At 42.3% G+C, this 21,664-nt stretch overlaps 1 protein-coding gene across 8 annotated transcripts in view; it reads left to right on the forward strand.

Moving 5' to 3' along the window:
* Positions 1-21,664, forward strand: part of DYSF (dysferlin) — a 176,520-nt gene that overhangs the window by 123,348 nt on the left and 31,508 nt on the right. For 4 of the 8 annotated variants that reach the window (XM_058667950.1, XM_058667954.1, XM_058667949.1 and 1 more), the window contains one exon: positions 2,305-2,367. The exons of the other annotated variants lie outside the window; for them this stretch is intronic. In XM_058667950.1, the coding sequence (XP_058523933.1) occupies positions 2,305-2,367 (63 nt within the window). The remainder of the gene's footprint in view (positions 1-2,304; positions 2,368-21,664) is intronic. 8 annotated transcript variants of the gene reach the window in all.

Below are 21,664 nucleotides of genomic sequence, written 5' to 3' on the forward strand. Positions count from 1 at the left end.
GACAAAGCCAGGAGACACACTCTGGGCAGGGTGGCAGCAGCTGCAAAAGCATTGAGGAAGAGAAGCACAATATACTGGAGAAAGGATGAAAGGGCCAGGAAGCAGGGGCTGGAGGGGACCAGAGGTGTCAGGGCAAGACTGGCTCTTTTCTGGGCCTGGAGTGAGCCCCAAACTATTCTCACTTCATTGGCAACAAGACCCTGGAGTCTCTCATAAAGGTCAGGAAGGGTGGGTGTTGGTTGGCCTTCGGAGGCCACTGAGAGACAGGGATCTCCTTAATTTCCTGGTCCAGGTAATAGGAGTGTGCTGTGCCAAGGGTAAGGGGAAAGTGAGGTCTGGGAACTGAGGTTTCACATACAGCATGGTACATTGCCGAGATGCTGCTAATGAGACTAGTAGCTTCCTGAACTGCTCTGGCATGTGGATCAGCGTGGGCTGAATATCAGGGTGGGATGGGATAGGGCTCAAGGGTTTGGAGCATTGGAGAGAGGAGGGCTTGCTTGGTGGCCGGAGGAACCTGTGTCTGTGTCAGGGCAGTGGTAGGATATAGGTGTGGATTTGAACCTGTGTGTAAAAAGACAGGCTGCATGTGTGTGGGGTACAGGTGCATGTTTGTAATACAGGTGTTAAGGAGGAACCTGGCCTGATGGGCTGCTATACAGGAGGCATCTGAGGGCATCAGTGACCTATCCTGCACCCCATGGCTTGGGTGCTGGGGCTGGCTTGCTCCCAAGTCCCTGAGCTCGAGCTAATTTTGAGCCTGCTGCTCCCATTATAGTCTCTGGGACGCCGTGAAGGTGGGAACGCGCCCCAGAATTGGAGTGGCCAATTGTGGCTGAGTCCCAAAGGGGAACGTGTAATTTCTGCCACTGGACCCGATCTTTGCCACACTATGTTTAGCTTTATTTTCACTCCCTCGGGCTCCCGTGAACTACTGGTTTTCCTCTTCACCTTTCTAAAAAAGGAACCGTGTTAAAATAACAATATGGTTTCTGGTAGGGGAGTTGTGGGGTGAGATAAGCAGGGCCAGTCTCTTCTGGGGGTCCCACAATGCCAAACATGGGGGTTGTACCCTGGAGCTTTCTAAAAGTCCTGGCTGGGTATCCATGGGCCATCCTACAGGTCGGATCTGTAAGTGCCAGCATCTGCTCATTTGTGGCTTCTGGCATGGCTCCATCCCCTGTGTCTTTGTCTGAACCCTTGCTGAGCCCCAGGCGAGACCCCAGACTTTCTCTGCCAAGAATGGAGGACAGCCTGGGGTTTGGCTCTTAGGGACTCCTCCTTGAGCTCTGTGCTCCAGGCTCAAGGAAGAGAGGGAATCTTTCCATGGAAGTTCTGGCTCTTTCACCTCCCCAGCCACCTGCTTGTGCATTTGTGTCCTGATGGATTCAACCTTTCCCCCATCTACCATGCTCCTCTCTTCTACATGAGCAACTGCTGACACCCTGCCCATTGTGCCTCTCCTTGTCTTGGCCACGCTGATCTGTCTTCCACCAGAGCACTTCCCCTTCTGCCCGGGACTACTGTCATGGCCTCTGAGCAAGTTCCCCTGCCTCTAGGGCTGAGCCCTGAGACCCTCTTAGCCCTCAGCCCAGGGATGCACCCCATAAAACAACAACTAACAACGCTGGAAGATTGCAGGCAAGGGTCCCATCTGATGCAGAAATTTACCTGCAGCAGAAGTTGGTGTGTTGGACTTGCATAACCCCTGGAATCCCTTGGCATAGGCTTTGGGTGGAGCCATAGATTGCTGCTTGCCCTCCAGAGGAGAAGACTGAGAAATGGGCACTTGAATAGGAACTGTGTCCAGCAGGGATGATGTGGGTTAGTTCCTAGGAGAGAGCCCAAGGCGTGATTGGGAGTTGGAGTGTCCCTGAGGTGGGCAAACTAGGGACAGGCAGAGAGAGCCGTGTGAGAAAGCAGAGCAGTTGGTAATCCGAGGTGGTCTGAGGGCAATGAAAGAACAGGTAAGAGACTGTCATTGGCTAAGGCTGGTCCATGGGCCTCACCTGGTCTTCACTGCATTCATATTCACTGTTGTATGGGGAGGTGAGTGCCATACCAATTTCCTAAAAGAGGGTGCTGATTCTAGAAAGAGCAGGGAGCTGGCCTGTGGTCACACAGGTGGTGCTGGGAGTGATCTGGGCTTGCTTGTTTCACTTGGAAGCAGATGCTTCTCTGTGCCATGAGCCATCTCTCTGCAGGAAAAGTGAAAGGTGCCTGGATGGGAAAGTTCTGCATCCCTGGGGCTGTCCATGGTGTGGATTCCCTAACCCTGTGGCTAACCAGCGTATTTATTTGTAGCTTGCAGATGGGCTGTCGAGCTTGGCCCCCACTAACACGGCGTCTTCTCCATCCAGTCCTCATGTATGTATTGTTCATCTCTTTGTGAGCCTCTTGATTTCCCCTGAGAGAATGGGTTGTGGGGGGATGGAGGGCTGCCTGGGGCCAGAGGAGGGGAAGGAAAGAGGTATTGCCTGAACTCCAGCAGAAAATAGCTGCTTTTGCTTGCTCTGTGCAGCAGAGAGAGAGTACAGAGAAAGCTCTGGGCTGATCTCCACCAAGGACATCCCTGTGCTATCAGCCAGTGCATCTGAAATTTGCCCCAATCCCATAGAGGTGTTGGGTGGGGTTGCATGGACCAGTGGGAACAAAGTGCATCTGGCTTAGTCCTGACTGCTTGGGACATGGGTGGGTAAGGGCAGGCTGGCCTTCACATTCCCACCTGCAATGGAGAGTGCGTGGGCTGTGGGGCGTTACTGGCCCCAGCTGGCTTCAGGCAGGTTCCCAGAGGTCTGGTTGGGCAGTGGTCAGCTCGTGTGCTTCCCTCAACAGGGGTTGTAGCTCCTCACAAGGGTTTTGGTGTCCAGCTTTCAGTGTCTACTCCCTGAGTCCCAGACCTGCTGAGAGGATGATGGCGCAGAGAAGGGACTCTGACAAGAGGCAGCGAGTTAAATTCCACTTGTGGTACCCCTGAGCAGGATGCTGGAGATACACACGCACACATGCACTCACACATAGTTTTCATAGTTTTTCTGATATATCTCTTACAGAAGACAAGGAAAAATCATGAAGTGTGAGACAGAAAGTTAAAGGAGAAGCACTGTTAAGATTTTGATGCACCTGCATGTTAAGTTGTTTGCACACACATGCATACATTTTTTGGGCAAAATTGGAATCATGCTAGATTTTTTTATGATTGACATTTTAAACATAGACATTTTTGTCAATGTTTCCCTGTGCTTTTATAAAAATAGAGCTACATATCATATGGACATTCATAAAGTTTGAACTGTTCCCTATCATTGGACATTTAATTTGTTAATTTTCACTATTGTCTTACGTTCCTTGGAGGAACTATTTCAGTTTCCTTTTTATAGGTCCAGCCTACTTCTTGTTAAAATTTATTCCTAGGCATTTTTATAGCCTTTGCTGCTATTCTAGATAAAATATCTTTTCTTAACCCCTTTGGGATTCTGTCTCACTAATGCTAGGAATATAAGAAAACAAGATTTTTGTGTGTTTACTTTGAAAAAGAACCTTTTTAAGGTTCCTTATTTCATTCTGAGAGTTGTTAATAGATTCTGCTGCATTTTACAAGTAGATTTTTTCAAATAATAATAAATGCCACTTTCTTTTTTGTATTTGTACCTCATTCCTTTTTCCAGAATAACTGAAAATATTCCAGAATAACTTTCCACTTGATTGAACAAAACGACTGAGTCATGATTCTAGAGACTATCTTACCATTTTCCCACTAATTATGGTAATGAGTGATAATTTGAGGTAGATGTTTTTTATTTTACTGAGATTGTGTCCTGGATTATTAGTTTTAACATAGCTTAAAAATAGGGGTAGGGAATTTAATTTTTATCAAATGTGGTCCAATATCTATCAAGAGGATCCTTTTGCACTTAGCTGTCTTGTTAATATAATGTATGGCTGTGCTGTACTCCTGGGATAAACCCAAATTAGTCTCTTGGTCATTTACTGTGAGTGAAGACCCATTATCTGATGTGATCAAGACAGGTTGTTTATTGGCTAATTGAATAAGTTAAACAGCAGCTCATTAAAAGCCATGTATACCTACCTGACATTTAAAACTGTCTCTGTATGCCTTCATTTGCTGCTCATTTGACAGGTGCTAAGTGTTCTTTTTCTGAATTTGAGTGTGCTGATTCATCATGCCATTCTTTTAGAACAAATCACACCTGAAAAATGCATTACCCATGACTTGTAGCTTTAGGTTTATTAAAATTTGATAAGAACTTAGTAGTCATTACAAAGAAGACATGAGTATAAAACCCTTATAAAGTTTAAGATACCCCCTGCACTTTCGTCTCTTGAAAAAGTGTAAAATTTATATTCATATGTACATAATACCCTTTCTGTTTAAATTCAAATTTTATGTGTTTTGTAACACATACTTGATTTATCTAGTCACCTTTATCAGTACACCTGGCATGGGTGTGTTTGGGAACAAATACAAGTAAGTGTTGGCAAGCACGCCATTCCCCTGCTGGGATTGCAGTGGGCATCCTGGAGGCTCTGCAGACAGCATGGTCAGCTTGCTGCCCAACACAGTGTGGAGGGCATTTATTTATCTCAGTTAGAGGGGAGTGTGTAAGGAGAGCTACCAGCTACTACTGACTTATGATTGTTGTTACTTATTTACGTTTTTGTACTCTTTTTAGTAAAAATTCCTTTTAGGCTGTCTGCTACATTTTGATACCACTGTTCTAGAGGCTCCAGGAAGCATTTTTCAGGTGACTCTGTGCTCTTGAGCAGTTACTGTCATGATCTGACTGTTTCTTAAAGACGTGAATAGGCACCAGAGCTGTTCTTTACAGATTTTACTTCTGCAAGTAGGAGATTGCATGTTGTAGACATTTTAATGGCCTTGCTTTACATATAAGATGTGGACTAGTGTGAATCAACACAAATTAAAAATATGATCGGCATATTAAAGGTAGTGGCCAAGTGAATTATATATGTGATTTAGCTGATTAACAGGACGTCTGTCATATTTTTGTGTGAGGTTTGACGCCTACAGGAGTTTCAGGAATGCCTATCCTGGGTAACTGTTTGTATAACTGCCCTGTATTAATTTGCAAAATGAACTAGCACCTTTTTGGAAAGATAGGGAGAGATTCTTCGACCATTTTCTACTTCTTTAGACAATTTGGTTGGTATCAGAGATGTCCTCAGATATTGTCTATCAGTGTTATATATTTTGCATATCATCACAGTAAGACAATACTTCCCTGTTCTGTTTTCATCCTTATTTCTAATTTTACATGTCTGTTATTTTTTCTTAGAGGTGTTTCATCTATTTGCTAGTTATTTTTCATTCTAAAAACCAGCTGTTTATGAAAATTCTGATGTTTTCTTAGTTTCTTTAGTTTCTAAACTTGTCATTTCTGAGCTCTCGCTCGGAAATCTGAAATTCCTGTTATCTATACTTTAGATATGTTGGATTTTCATTTCATTTCTGTCTTTCATTTGGAGGAAAATATCTGTCTACTTTTTTTTCCTAAAGTTCCTAAAGTTGTGCTTTTCACACCGAAGTACTGGTTTCATGTGAAGCTGCCATGTAGGGGTTTGTGTGAACACATGTGTACTGTGACCTAGAGATGAGATTTCTTATTACCTTTCCCATGTGAGTAACCAGTGAATTCCTTTCATCCTAAAATTTCCTGTCCTTTTTTTTTTTCTTTGACCTATAATGACAGCTGTATTAAACGTAAGTTTTCGAATAGATGTAAGCCTATGTGTAAGCTTCCTCTACTTTGTCCTGGGTCTACTTGTCTTCAACTGTTGCAATTCCCTGATACTGACTACAGTGTTCTAGTAAGGTTTGATGTCAGATAAAGAAGGTACTCCACTTGTTCAGTTCCTGGAGTGCCTTTGCTCTTCTTGTCCTTTGCTTTGCTTTACTACCCAGGTTTCGGTCAGCTTCTCACCTATGGGATTTATGACTTGTGCAGTGAGTCTCTGAATCAGTTTGGGGAGAACAAATATTTTTCTAATATTGCTTTTAAACCATGAATGTGATGTGTTTACTTAGTTGTATCTTTAATGTCACACGGTAAATTTCTATTTCACCTTAGAAAGTCAGGTATAGTTCTCTCTGTTTTCTTTTTTTTTTTAAAGATGGTTTATTTTTCTCAGAAAAGCAGATTTACAGAGAGAAGGAAAGACAGAAAGATCTTTTGTCTGCTGACTCACTCCTCAAGTGACCACAATAGTCAGAACTGAGCTGATCTGAAGCTAGGAGCCAAGACCTTCTTTTGAGTCTCCCACACAAATGCAGGGTCTCAGGGCTTTGGGTCATCCGTTACTACTTTCTCAGGCCACAAGCAGGGAGCTGGATGGGAAGTGGGGCAGCCAGGATACAAACTGGCGCTCATATAGGATCCTGGTACATGCAAGGTGAGGATTTAGTCTCTGGGCCATTGCGGTGGTCATTTTCCTCCTCCTCCTTCTTCCCTGGCTCCTCCCCCCCGTACAGCTTTTTATTAGACTTAATTGTAGCTCTTTTATGCATAATTTCTGTTAATTGTTTTTGTCTTGGTAACAGTTCCAATTAGATTTTGCTCATGTGTAACTGAAATTGATCATTATATACTGATTTTAAATCCAGAAACTTTGCCCAACTCTTATTAACTATATTGATTTGTGAATATTCCTGGGTGTTTTGTGTGTAAACTGTGATTAATCAGTTTTGATTCTTTGTACATTTTATTTATTTTTCCTTTTGGTTGTATCCTTTTCTTATTACACTGGTAGGACCTCTAGTTTGATGTTTTATGTAGCTGGTTATAGAGCGTGTTCTGTTGACTTGAAAGGGAATACATTTTTTGTATTTCACTACTGATTGTGAAATATAATAAACTGTTATTCTGAATATTGTTAAATTCTGTTGAATGTTTTTTCATGTTTGTGTTTGAGCAATCATATGACTTTTTTCTGTGATATGTTAATGTGATTAATTACAGTAAAAGATTTTTTTTTAATGTCCAAATTATTTTGCATTTCTAAAACAGCCTAGTCTGTTCTAGAACCTTGTTTGGTCAACATATATGACTGTTTTTCCTACATTGCTGGGTTTAATTTGCAAATATTTAGGACTTTTTATGCATCAATTTTTATGAATGAAAATGACTTCTCTTTTTCACACTATTTTTTCGTGTTTGGTATTTCGATAATAGGGATCCTATAAAGTGACTTGGGAAATATATACTCCTTTATTTCTAGTCTCAAAGAATGATATAAGGTGGCCATTATCTGTGTTTAAATATTTGGTAGATTCACTTGTAAAACTGTCTAGACGTAATAATCTCCTAGGAGATATTTTAAACTGCTAATGTCATTTTTTTCAGAGTTTAGAGGACCTTTGAGATTTTCGGTTTCTGTGTGACTCATTTTTGTTGATTTATATTTTATAGACGTTTATCTATTTTGTTCTTAAATATTGGCATAAAACTTTTCATAATAATCTTAATTTAAAAAATTTGTCATGTCTCTTTTCATTCCTAAGCTTATATTTTACTATTCTTGCCAGGTTTCATTCGATTCGCTTCAAGGACTCCATTTTTAGTTTCTTATTTTCTAGTTTGCTAATTTCTTTTATTGTTTCAATCCTTTTTCATTTAATTCTGTGTAAACATTCAGGTCTATTGAATTCCCCGCGAGTACTGCTTTATGCATAAGACAGGTTTTGACAAGTATTATTTTTATTGTTTTTTTTCTCGTTTCTATTATTGCATTGACACCTGAACTGTCTGAGGAGAATTTAGAAGTTCTTATATTTAAATTATCTTCTTAATGTTGGTTTATTGCTAATTTATACTGTGGCCCGGACAAGGAAATCTAAGTGTTGAATCTAAGTGTAGTGATACATGGAAATGATGTGACACTTGCATTTTGGCTTAATAAGTGTCAACCTTTAGTGTTGTGTGTGCTCAGAAAGAATGTATATTCTCCAAATATGTAGAATGTGTTCATTTAAAACAGACTTCTTAGCTGTGTTATCTGTTTTTTCTCAAAGATTTTTAAAACTTATTTGAAAGGTAGAATTACAGAGAGGGAAAGCGAGAGTGAAAGTAAGTTAGCGAAATGGAGAGCAAGCATGATGGCCAGGACTGTGCCAGGCTGAAGCTAGGAGCTCAGAGCTTCTTCTGAGTCTTCCATGTGGGTTCAGGGGCTCAAGCACTTGGAATGTTGTCCACTAACTTCCCAGGCACAGCAACAGGGAGTTGGATCGGAAGTGTAGCAGCCAGATCTTGAATCAGCACCCATGTGGGATACCTACCTGTGTTACAGACAATGGCTTAACATGTTATGCCAAAAACAGCCCCAGTTGTGTTATCTTTTTTCAAAAATTTAATGTTTATTTTTTTTAATTTGCAAAGCAGAGTACCAGAGGGAGGGATCTTCCATATTATAGTTCCTTCCCAATGGCTGGAACCAACAGGGCTGGCCCAGGTGAAAGCAGAAACCTGAAACTCTATCCAGATCTCCCATGAGAGTGGCAGGCTTCTGCTTTTCCAAGTGTGTTAACATGGAGCTGAATTGGAAGTGGAGCAGTTGGGACTCAAAGTGACATTCATGTGGGGATGTCAGTGTTGCAGGCATGGCTTAACGCACTACATCACAACAGATTTCCCTTAGCATTTTATGGTGTATCTTTTTCCATCTTTCTACTTTCATCTTTTCTGTGACTGTATATTTTCAGCTTTAGAGTTATTCCTTGTTTCTATTCCCTTAGTGATAGTAAAGACATTTAACATGCATCTTTAATGTAGAAAAATCTAAATTTCATTGGCATTTATAGCCGTTTCCAGAATATTACAAGAAACTTAAAGCTACTTTACTTCTAATCACCTGCCAATTTATAAGCACATGTTCAATATTGTCTTTCCATCTTCAAAAACTGAATTGTAAAAACATTTTTTAAAAAATGCAGCCTGAAATGTTTTTCTTCCTGGAACCTGCTTCTGAGTCTCCTACGTGAGTGGCAGGTGCTCAAGCACTTGAACCGTCATCTGTTGCCTCCAGGATGCACGTTAGCAGGAAGCTGGATTGGACGAGAAGGTGGAACTGTATCCCAGGCCCTGGGATGTGGGTGTGGCCATCCAGGAGGCTGCTTAAACTACCGTCACAAGAACTCGCCCTCAAATGATTAATATTTTTAAAAGATTCCATTTTTTCTTTCATCTGCGCTCATGTTGACTGTTCTTTTTGTGTGTCAGCCTTCCCCCTCCTGGGGCCATTCTGCTCATCTTCATTTAGGTGCCTGTAATCAGGGCCTGTTCTGTACACACTTTCTCACTTTTTAATTGCCTGCAAGTATTTTTATTTCCTCCTCACCCTGGAAAATGCTAGTTTAGCTGACAGTTGTTTTCCATCATCACTGATTTTTGGCTACGATTGTGCTGTCCTCTTTCTAAATGTGAGGATTATTTATTACTTCTGGATAATTGTCAGTCACGTTTCTTCAAATATCACAAACCCATTCATGATCTCTTTTCTCCAAGTCAGTTAAACTTTCTTTCGTATTATGTGTTTCTGCTTGTTGTACTCCAGCTAATTTCTGGTACATCTTCCAGGTCACTGAATTGTTAGCTCTTTCTGATGTTCTGTTTTGCCCTTTTAATTGTTGCTGTTTTTATTTCTAAAAGTTTTCTTTCTATAGATTTTCTTATTTATCTCTGAAGGCTCCCAGTCGCTTTTTATGTCCTGTTAACACCATTTATTTCTTTAGATGGTTCCTCCCCTCCCCCCAGCTCCTGCTTCTGACAGTTCGGCTTTCCATCGCACCAGTGGGTCTCATTTTGCGTTGGTTGGCAGTAGCTGGCTCTTGCTCATGGTGTCTCGTTCCTTATGTGTTTTACTATTTTTGATTGTGAACTCATGTTCCTTGGAACTTTATCTGAGAATTCTTTGAGGCCTGGATGGAAGTCACATTCTTCCAAAGAGTGTATGTGTTTACTTTTACCAGATGCTTGGAGACACTACAAACCCAGATTCACTTAAAACTAAATGCTCGGCTTGTGGCTTTTGGGTCCCTTAGTTAGTATGCATTCTGGCTCCTTATTTCTCTTGGATTTTTCCTTTCTCATCTACCCTTAAGAATTTTCTTTACATTCCCATGAACTGCGTCATGCATTTAAAATGGATTTTTAAAGATATGTGTTAATTTACATCTTAGAGGATTTCTCTGGCTGTCTGGGTTGCCATTTTACTGGAAATCAAAATCTTTATTATCATTTTTGATGTGACAGTCATATTTCTCCATATGCAGGTTCTCTCGCCTTTAGGACCATGTACTCATGAGGCTTCTGTGAGTCTAAATCAGCAATTTGTTTGCTTCTGGCTTTTACTCTTTAGGACAGCATTTGTCTAATCCCTCAGATTGCTCTTTTATTTTGAACTGGAGTATGTTCTTTCTGTCTCTTATTTGTCCTTCTAAAGAGGGAAGGCCTTGCTTAGGCAGTGCTGCAGAGACAACTGATAAGAGTCTGTCCTGTAACGCATGGCCCCTTCCAATGTCACACTCAGGGAGAACGAAATAGTTTAGAGTTGCTGTAGTGTCTCCTTGCTGGTTAGAAATGCAACAGGATGGGATAAGGAAGAGTAACAGAGCTGGTTACCTGCGTCTTATTTCCAGGCTGAAGAATTTGCTCTGCTTGTGGCAACAGCTAGGTACTATCCAGGGTCCTGTGGCTTCTCCAGGCCTGTGGCCTCCATGTGGAAGTTTCTTAAGTAAGGAGAGGCACGCCCTCCAGACCCACAGCACCACAGTGTCCCTGATGCTTAACCTGAGCAGATGCTTAACCTGGCGGGCTCAAATGTTTGCTAGGTCAAATGCTGGCTTGGATGCATATTATTCAAGCTTCTAAGCTGAGTCTGCGAGTTTACCAGTTCATAGCAAGAAATGTATCGGCCTGGGACATGTGACCCTGGACTCTGGCCAGCCCCTGGTTTCTCTGTAGCTTCTTGTAATTGGGAAGGCGAATTGCTGGAGAGGAGCACATAGCCAGAAGGTGCAGAGCAGGTTCTGTGACTGAGAATCTGTCTTCTGAGGCACAGGCAGCTCTGGCGCCTGGCCTCAGCTTCCTCACCCCTTGGTGCTGCTGTGGACAGCTGTCCTTGTTCAACCCTTCTTCCTCTTGGCTTGGCCTTCCAGTTCTTCCCTGACCTGTTATTTCTCTAGATGTGTGAAGACATCCTTCCCTCATACAGTTAAGGCTTCGTCTGGAAGGCATTTTTCCCTGTTGAGATGATTTTTGTGTCTCTTTGACTCTCTATGCATTTATTTCATGGTCAAATTCTCCAGGAGCAGCCCCATTTGCCTTAATTCCAAGTCTTTTTGGGTGGGTGGGGAGAAATGCCTCATTGCAACTCATGGGTACTGACAACAATTTACCCCAAGACTTTGAAGCAAAGGTTTTCTTGAGCTGAGGAATCAATTACAGGGTGTGGCTCCTAAGTGAGGAAGCATTTCCAGAAGGCATCCAAGACAACTGTCTCTGAACTTTGCGGCTGCATCTCTAGACTTGGGAGTTGATGGAGAATCTCTTTCCATCTGTGGTTTCACCTGCACTTTTGGACATGTTTGGGTGCTACTTGGGCAGACACTTGTTCCAACGCAGGTTTCCTGAGGGCGTGTATTTGAGCAGGAATGCTGGTGTGTGCCTGAAAATTGCACACCCAAGCTTCCAAACATGTGTCTCTGGTTCAGCCATGTCACCAGCGCAGCCTGCTGGTCCCCTGGCCTGTGCACTCTGATGTGGGAGGTTTGATACCCGTCACCGGTATAATCTGGACCTTTCTCCGTGACTCATTCTTTCTCTCATTTTCTCAGAGCACATACAAATCGCCCCATCCAATGACAAGTGAAGGCCCAGGGGAGGCAAGGGGAGGGAAATCAGAGCTGAAATCTGTTAGCTATTTGGAGTAATTGGCTATTTGCTGTGTTTGCTGGTTGGGAAGCAGAGCACATACTTTACGGTCTCTCCTGTTACGGGGGCTGGAGTCACCCGCCGATATTGGATCCTCGTTGCCGAAGCCCTTGGCTCCGGGCGCCTTTCCCCTGCTTGGCATTCCTGTGGTCTCCTTGGGGGTGCACCCCTCCTCCCTCGATGCTCACTGCAGGGGGCACAGCCAGGGGTGAAACTCATTTGGCAAACTCCAGGGCCCCATCAGGAAGGGGGAGGCCCCAGTTCCCTTGGAGCAGCCTTCCATCCCAACTCTTCCAGGACCCCCTTCCCCAGGAGACCATTCCCCTAAGCCATGAGAAACCTCTTTGTCCATTTGTAGAGCAAAGGTTCGTCTCTTTCTGGAGGGACAGTTTTCATTTGTCTTGGAAGTCTCCTAGACAAGGAGTCCTTGCTGAGGTCTAACAGTACCTTCTTACCACTTTTGGTCCCATCTCCTCACAAGACTGGGTCCGAGAAGTGCTTGGAACCTGGCGCCATGCTGCCTGCCCAGCTCAACCTGATCTCCGGGGGCTCAGGAAAGCTTGCAAACCCACCCCGTGTCTTTAACACCCCCTCTACACCCACTGATGCAGAGGAAAATCAGTGTGAATTAGTAACAAGTTCGAAATAGTGAATATTTGAAAAGCAATGTGATTTTGCAAATGAAAACTCACACAGTAACTAGAAAGTAGATTGACTTTGGCACATGGTAGGCTCTCCCGAAATCCTTTTAAAATTGAATTTAAGATCGCTAATATTAGTGTCTGTAGTTTGATGGATGTTTCTGCAGTCCTGGGACGTCCTTCAAAAATAGTTTTTCTCTTTAGTCGTTGGTTGGAACTCTTGAGAGGCAAAACTGTCTACATAAGCAGAATGAAGGCAGGGTAAGCTTTTGTCCAGGCTGTACTGGAATCACCTCAAGTTCTGAATTAGTGTTTTGTTGCTTTCTTCACCTGTTCATGGGATCGTGTTGCCCTTGTAGAGAGCAAGTCAAAGGCCAAATAGCTATCTTAGGATCCTGATTTGGGGATAAAACAAGCCTGGATCTCCCACAGGTCCTGCACCCTATGTGAATCCCCAACTTGCAATTGACAATGCTTGGGTCTCCTGAGCCTTTGCTTGACTTTGCTTGGTATTGGGCATCCTTACTCACTGCCTTTGGAGACAGCAGAGTACTTTGGCTGAAGATCTTCCATTCCCACCTCTACTGATCCAGCTTCAAGTCAGAGCCTGCAGAGTAATGATCCCCTCAACAGATGAAGAGGCTAAGGCAGACTGTGGCGAGTGTCAACATGAGGTTGAAAGTCCAGTGTTCCACTTGTGGAAATAATTAAGTGCTTTTTGTTATGAATGTGTAGAGTTCTGCTGAATCAATGTGGTGGCTGGCTGTGGGCATATGTCTGTGTGGTTTTGAGGGGTGGGAGTGGTTTGTAGGTATGGGGTGGGGTAGGTTTGAAGTCATAGTACTTGCATATCTGAAGATTTGTCTGGTCTAAATGTAGGCATGAGTACTTGCATATTACGCATGTGTTTATATTTATGAATGTGTGAGCAAAAGGTCCAATTTCTCAAACCTTGGAATGTTAAAGAGCTTGAGGAGTTGTTCTATCATTATTACAGTTACACAGGTGTCGTGCTTGGCTTGGTGGCATTGGAAATTAGAATGATGACATTGGCAAAATCAACAAGAACATTTATCATGGAGAACTTTACAGGTCACAAAATATTCTCATAGACACCCATAAGAACTATGCAATAATCCCAGTGTTGGATTGTTGTGTTATTATTGCCTTGATGATCATGATGTATACTGAGAGAAATTATTGTTAACTCTGTCTAGGATGTTTAATTCTGATTTGACATAGGTAATGAAGGCCTGCTTAAAATCATAGCATATCAGAGATTGCTGTTTTTGAGACAATTGTGTAGTTCTGTGGAGTGACCCAAGGTCTAACAACATAATCATTGTGATCAACGAATTTGGCCGGAAACTTTTCTCCTTGATTCAGGTGGTCATCCTGGAAGAGAATAAGAGTTCTGCCCCTGCCCCTGGCTTCTGTTCTTGAATTCAGAGTTAGAATTGTTGTTGACAGTGCTTTTATCCGTGTTCATGAAATGTGTTAGGCCCACTGCATGATAATGGGAGATTAAAATGTTTGGAATGCACTGTTACTGATTTCAGTCTTTGGAGGGATTAGGGTGCCCATTAGGTTGGATCAAGCTGAGAGAAACACGTCTTTGTTACCTGGCTCTGGTTGCTGAAGAGCTGAATGTTGGCTATTAACTGAAATTGGAGAGGCTTCCAGTCTGTCTTGATCAGACTCACTTGGTTGGCTCCCTGGATGATGAAGGGCCTTGAAGCATGAATCTAAAGGAATAGTATTTTAATGGCCAGCCTTCTAGTTGGAGCCTGAGATGACACTTCAGAAATCAAACCTTGTGCATTTCTTCCTCCTTTTCACCGTGTTCCAAGGCTAGATGCTTAGCTCGTGAAAAATGAGGTCAAGATCGAATGCTGAATGGGAAGATGTATGGCTGTTTCCCTTTTGGAGCTTTACTGTGTGGGCATCCAGTCATATCAGAGTTAGTTGGCTTTGGCTCCTCTGGGTAGGACACAGAGGAGGGGTGCTGTTCTTTATGTGGTCCATTCTTATGAGTATACCAAGTTATGCTTGGATTTCTTAGTGAATAGAAGGAAGAAGCAGACTTGAAATAACTCCATCATAAGATGATTAGTGTAAACCCAGGAATAATATGTATATTTTAAGATTTACTATTTTTCTTGAAAAGTCAGATTTACAGAGAGAAGACATAGAAAGATCTTCCATCTGCTGGTTCACTCCCCAAGTGGCCATGATGGCTGGAGCTGAGCTGATTCACACAACCAAAAGCCAGGAGATTCCTCTGGGTTTCCCATGCAGGTATAGGGTCCCAAGGCTTTGGGCTATCCTCTACTACCCTCCAAGGCCTTTAGAAGGAAGCTGGATGGGAAGTCGAGCAGCCAGGAAATGAACCCGCATGGGATACTAGTGCTTACTAGGAGAGGATTTAGCCACTAGGCCGTTGTACCAGCCCCAGGAATAATATTTTCAAGTCACATCTTTAAGTGTGTGAAAGATATAACTATAATCCCTCCTTGGAGACCACAATTTTCTTGGTGACAGAAAAGTCCTGGTAACATTGCACATTTTGGGTTTAAATATCATTAGCTTGGACTTTCTGTTATCCTCTGCACCTCTGGGATCCATCAGAATTCTAGGCTGGGCTTCCATAATGTTATGACCTCCACAGGAGTGGATCTCTGGTCATGCATCCAATCTAGCATCCAGAGGTGCCCTGGTTTCTGGACACACAACCCATGTTGCATTTGTTCACAACATCTCAAAGATCCCCAAGGTCCTTTGAGGCCTCGTTCTGTCTCTCAGTTAACTTTGTAAGGCCTTCCAGGGAGTGTGGAACAATTGGGCTGCTCTCCTATGAGAACTGGGGTCTGCAAGAAATACTGTCTTCCAGAGGTGCCCTTGCCAGTGCCTTGATGCTGGGGTCCAGTGTTACTGACCAGTAGACTAGCCGGCGTGGTTGGGAGTTAGGGGGTATCCTTGCCAACTGTAAGTCTGCACAGTCACAAGACATTATCTGGAGCTTTGATAGGAAAGCAAATTCCAACTGAGGCAGGTCTTCAATGCAAACTGAGTGTGGTACAATTCAGATTCTGCTGCATAGTCAGTTGCCTTTTCTGTCAAAATAGCCATTTAACTCTTATTTTCCTTAGACTCAACACTTGGGATTCCTTCTTATTCTGTTCTTTTGCTTGAGGTTGCTTGTTTGTATTTGATCTTTTTTCTCTTTCTTCCTTTTTAGCAGCTTTTTTGAGATAATCCATATAAATTCAGACCCCCATTTTAAGTATACAATGCAGTACTTTTTCAGTATTTAGCAGAGTTGTGCAACCATCAACTTAACCAATTTTAGAATACTTCCATCGCTCCAGAAAGAGACCGTCTATTCAAATGCAGTATTCCCTCGTTTCTTTCCAGCTATGGCTGCTCTACTTTTTGTCTCTAGATTTGCCTATTCTGAATATTTTATATTAATGGACTCCTACAACAGATGGTCTTTTGTGATGAACTTTTTACACTTGGCACAATGTTGTCAAGATTCACTCATGTTGTGTTATGCATCATTCTTTTTTGTAATATATTCGTCACTCTTTTTTGCTACCACATAATATGACCTTGTATGCATATATCACATGTTTTTGTCCATTTACCAATTGATGGACATTTGAGTCATTTGTACTTTTGGGCTATTATGCATTGAGCATTGGTGAGTGTTTTTGTGGTAGACATCGACTGAGAAGTGGAAGTTCTTGGTCTGTTGTGTTGGACCGTTTGGGTTACCTCTAGGCTATTGGCCAAGTACCTGCATTGCAGTACACCAAAGCATTCAGTAGTTCCAGTTTCCCCACATCTTCATCAACACTGATTGTTATCAGACTTTTTGAGCATAGTCTCTTAATGGGTGATTTTTAAAAAGATTTATTTATTTTTATCGGAAAGTCAGATTTACAGAGAGAAGGAGAGAAAGATCCTCTGTCCCAACGGCCAGAGCTGAGCCAATCCAAAGCCAGCAGACAGAAGCTTCTTCCAGGTCTCCCATGTGGATGTAGGGTTCCAAGTCTTTGGGCCTTTCTGTACTGCCACAGGTAGGGAGCTAGAAGGGAAGTGGAACAGCCAGGATGCAGAATGATGCTGATATGGAATCCTGGCATGTGCAAGGCAATGACTTTAGCCACCAGACTGCTGCGCTGAGTCCGGCTTTTTTTTTTTTTAATAGTTTTGTTTTGCATTTCCCTGATGGCTAGTGACATTGGGCAGCTTTTCATGTGGTTATTGGCAATTTGTGTTTCTTCTTTAGAGGAGTGTTTTTTAAATTCATTGTCTATTCTGAGATTGGCTTTTGTTGCTGCTATTGTGAGTTGTGTGGGTTCTATGTATTTTCTAGAGAAAAATCTCTTGCTAGATGTATAATTTGCAAATCCCCCCATTCTGTATATTTTTCCACTTTCTTAGTGTCTTTTAAAGCATCCTGTTATTCTTTAATTTTAAAGTTTTTAACTTCTAAAGTTTACAAGTCATACTTGCATATAATGGAAAAAATAAAATTTTGATAAAAATAAAAGGAATAAATATCCAAAAGATAAAAATAAAAGTAAAACACTGATAACATCAACACTTAGATATAATTCTTTTAAATTAATTTTTAATCATCTTACTTAGTTGATTAGGGTACAAAGGGTCAAGGGCTACAGGGTGAAAGTGGGTAATACCATTGTTTCCACACTAATATTATCATTTTTCCCTGTATCTGGGGTCAGGGGAGTAACAAAGGGAAAAGCCCCACCCAACCTCCCACCCATCCCAGATCCCCAACGGAAGGCGCGCTCTGAGGGTCCTGCTCAAACAGTTTTGATAGTTCATCAGTTCTGGATTGCTGCCAATCTCGCCATTCCAATTGTAATGAAACCTATTCAGAGTCCACTGGCTGACAGTCTCTTGATGGTTGGGGTTCTAAGATCACCAGTTCGGTTGGAGGGATCTCCAAACAAACTTCACCTGAGATGATCCCAGACCTGGTTCTTGCGTGAGTTTGCTAGTACAGAGTCCGACACCGTCCGTCACACCAATCAGCTTATGCACATGCTGGTCGTTGCAATTGCTGGGTCCGTTCTGTTTCCAGCCCTGTCTGCCTCGTGAACCAATGGATGTTGTAGTCCATCTCGATCCTACCCACTATATACTCGGTCCTCACGCAAACCAGTTAGAGCTGCAACCTAGTCGGGGCAACTCCCCATAACCCCTACCAGTTCTGCCCCCTACCCTGGTTCCCATGCTTGCCAGTATGTACTGCAGGCTTGTCCAGTCTGTCCCACATCCCATTTAGCTCTCGCACATGTCAATGGGCATTGAAGCCTAGTTCAACCCAACCAACCTACTATCCAGCCCATACACCTACTGGCAGGTGCCTTTCTGTCTAGCCACCCTGCCCCTGTCCTGGTTTTTGTGCTGTCCAGTGAGTGTGGTAACCCAAGAGGGAGGTGCCCACTATTTCCCTTCTAGACCACACCCACTCCCAGATTGTGCACTCTCCAGGTGATTCTGGCATTTGACTTGACAGAATTAGCTCCCAGTGCCAGCCTCTGCTAGCTAATGCTGCGGCTAAGCCCAACCAACCCTCACCCACTCTAATTTTTGCTTGCACCAGTCGGAACAGTCAGCCCACCGTGGCCCTTCCCTTATCTAGCTCACATGAGGCCCACAGGTGTTATAGCCCTGCCTAGTCTGATCTGCCCCCATCCCGACTCTGGCTTTCCAATGGAAGTAGGTGTCCAGCAGGGGAGCTCACATTCCCCTGTTGTAGATATAATTTTTGTGAATGGGGTTTAATCTTTTTATTAAAATGAGACACATTCTTTACTTTTTAATCTTTTGTAAATATCATCAGTTTTGCATACTTACATCAATAAATGAAATTCTATAGTGTCACTTTTTATATTGCACAGCATTTGATCATATGAATATACAGTTTGCTCAGTTTCTTACAGTGGAGGGCCTCAATTGCTTCTGATATTTTTAGTATTTTAAATGAAGTTGAGTATTTAAAAATATGCATAATTACTTTTTGGGATAGATTTCTAGAATAGATTTGCTGGGCCAAAGTGTAGACACGCTTTTAAGACTATGGAAGCCTGTGACTGATTTACATTCTAGAAAGATTGTGCCCAGCTTCACTCCTGCCTGCAGTTTGTGGAATGTTGGTCTTTGGTTCAGAAGCTAACCTGGTCCACATGATAAATAAAATAGCAGCATGCAATGATTAGTAATTGTTAAAAACAAAAAAGATCCATATTACCGGGTGTTGTTTTGAGCACTTTATATGTATTCACTATTTATTCCTCCAAGTAACTCTATCACATTGGAATGATTGTGTTTCCATTTTACAGGTTAGCTAGTTGAGGCATAGAGGAGCAATCCATGTAACTGCTGAAGATGTCATGGTTTGAGGTGGCAGAATTTGAGTGCTGGCATTCTGGCTCTTGATGCTTGGCTCCTTATAACTTAGTCTTAGGGTTTCTTTGTCTCTGGATCATGTGAAAATGTTCAGGACAGGCAGCTAAGGGACACAGTCCCTGAAGAGGGAAAGCCTGGTGCTGCTCAGTGCAATGCTGGCCGTGGTATTCAGAGTTCTTTCTAATCCTGTGATTCTTCATTCACTGCACATTTCTTTTGGGCAGATGACATGTCCCACCTCTCCCTCCACTGCATTTTTTGTTTTTATTTTTGCTTTGTATCTTATAAATTAGAATTTGGAAAGCTCTTTTGCAGAGCCAGATAGTAAGTGTTTTAGGCTTGGAGGGCACCAGTGTCTGTTGCAGTAACTCTATTCTGATGTCACTGCTGAAAAGCAGCCATGAACAAAAGTAGTGTTTAAATGATAAGGCTGCTTGGCCAGGCAGTGGGCTGGAGTTCTCCAGCCTCTGTTGTGGATGACCTTGTGGGTTTTCTGTCTTTGCTGGTTGATATTGAGCCACTCTTGCTTTCTGGAAAAACTCAGCTTGCTCATTCCCCATCTAGTGAGCAGTGTATTAGTTAATATTTTATTCAGGATTTTTAGATCAAGATGTAATTTGTGTGTGTGTATGTGTGTCATTCTTTGGCTTTGTTTCCTAAACTACATGGGGAGCATTTCAGCTTTTTCTGTGCTGTGGAATGAAGGATAACTTTGTGTTTGAAAAGACTGATAAAACTTACCCCCTGTCTTGTCCTGATATGTTTTTTGGAAGTTGTTCTTTGAAATTTCTTCCACTTTTCTTCAGGGATATTGGTTACTCCGTGTTATCTACATTTTGCTTAGTTTTATCAGTATATGTTTTTTAGAAAATCACTTTCCTCATCTTGATTTTCTAAGATCTAGTTATTAATTTCTATCTAATAGATATTAACATAGAATAGTGTTAAAATATGTTTATTACTATTTTTATTCTCCATTACATAGTTTGTTCTTAATCTGTCACAGTCCTCATATTATAACTACTTCTAAAAATTACATTTGGGGCTGGCATTGTAGTAGACTGGATTCAACTGCCACTTGAACTCTGTCGTGCCTCACAGGGGTTCGGTTTGTGTTGCTCTTGTTCCAATCTAGCTCCCTGGTAATGGCCTGGGAGCAGCAGATGATGGTCCTTGCACCAGGATAAAACTCTTAACTCCTGTCTCAGCCTGGCCCAGCCTTGGCCGTTGTGGCCGTTTGGAAAGTGAACCAGCAGTTAGGAGAGCTCTTCCTCTCTGTCTCTCCCTTTACCTTTTTCTCTGTAACTTTCAAATAAATGGAATAAATTTACACTTTTTATAAACCAGATTTAACAAATGTTTTTGTGATCTTAAAAGCTGGCTCTGGGATTAAAGTTATCTATTGTGTTAGTCTTTAAAATATGTGAATCTTTTACAACTCTGTTTGATCTTTGTGTTCTTTGCAATTTCTTGGCTGATTGGGTTACTTATTTTCATTCATTTTGTACGAAAGTGAGAGCATTTAAGGCTGAATGTTCCTTTGGTACAGATAATGACTATAACTCACATGCATTTTGGGGTATGTGCCTCTCCTGGTTGGCATTTTCTTGATACCTGTAGTTTCAGTTTTGGTTTTTACTTTGTTCTAGAAAAGTTATAAGAGTTTGCTTCTAAATTTCCAGAAGATAGGGATTTTAAAATTTCCTGTTGATTTCTAGTTTTGCTGCAGTATAGTCAGAGAATGTGGCTGATAGTGATTTTGTTTCTGGACCTTTACTGAGATTCTTTTTGTGGACCTTTATTTTTCTCAGTGCTACAAAGGTATGGGAGAAGAAGGTATATTCTCTGATTTCAGCCTCTGTCATGCTTGTCTACATAGTTGTCACCGTTAATGGTGGTATTTACATCCCCTCTCTCCCATTGCTTTTTAGAAATGATTACTTGGTGTTTCAAGACTGAGGGGGAGTATAATACCTTTTACCAATTCTTGTGTGTCTGTCTTTGCTTTGTCCCAAAATGCACTAGCTGTGTTTGTGCCTGCCTCAGAGCCCCAGCCAAAAAACTCCAGACTTCAGCAAAAATAAAATTAACGTTGAGGAGCAGTTACACTGAATTCCATTCTATCCATTTCCACGCAGGTGTACATCTTGCCTATGTGTATGTGTGTGTGTTATGTGAGTTTCAACATACATTCTCTTGGGCATGGGTATGTGAATATCCTCCTCTCAGTGTCAGTCATCGTGTGAGTCTGGCATGGGTTTCTGTACATGTGTGCTCGACCATAGCATCGTTGTCTTCAAACTAGATTTCTAATGTCAGGGCCAGGACTGGCCTTGCTCTAAGCTGGCTCTTTCTGGTATGGTTGGTTATGAGTGTGGAAACTCTGCTTGCCTGCTCCTTAACCTTTTGAACCTTTCTTCTTTCCTCTGGGCTGCAGAAGACCTTTCTGGTAAGTGGGTCAGATGGCTGCTCCATGTCTGGGGGCTGTACAGGGGTGTTGAGACCACACTTGCAGGATAAGTGGAGACTCAGAGACCCTCATCCAGCCCTTTCCTTGGTGCCCCATTCACATTTCTTGGGTCTGGCTGAAGCTTGTGTTTGTCCTTCACC

The sequence above is a fragment of the Ochotona princeps genome, chromosome 8, assembly GCF_030435755.1.
Source record: "Ochotona princeps isolate mOchPri1 chromosome 8, mOchPri1.hap1, whole genome shotgun sequence".
Taxonomy (NCBI): Eukaryota; Metazoa; Chordata; class Mammalia; order Lagomorpha; family Ochotonidae; genus Ochotona; species Ochotona princeps.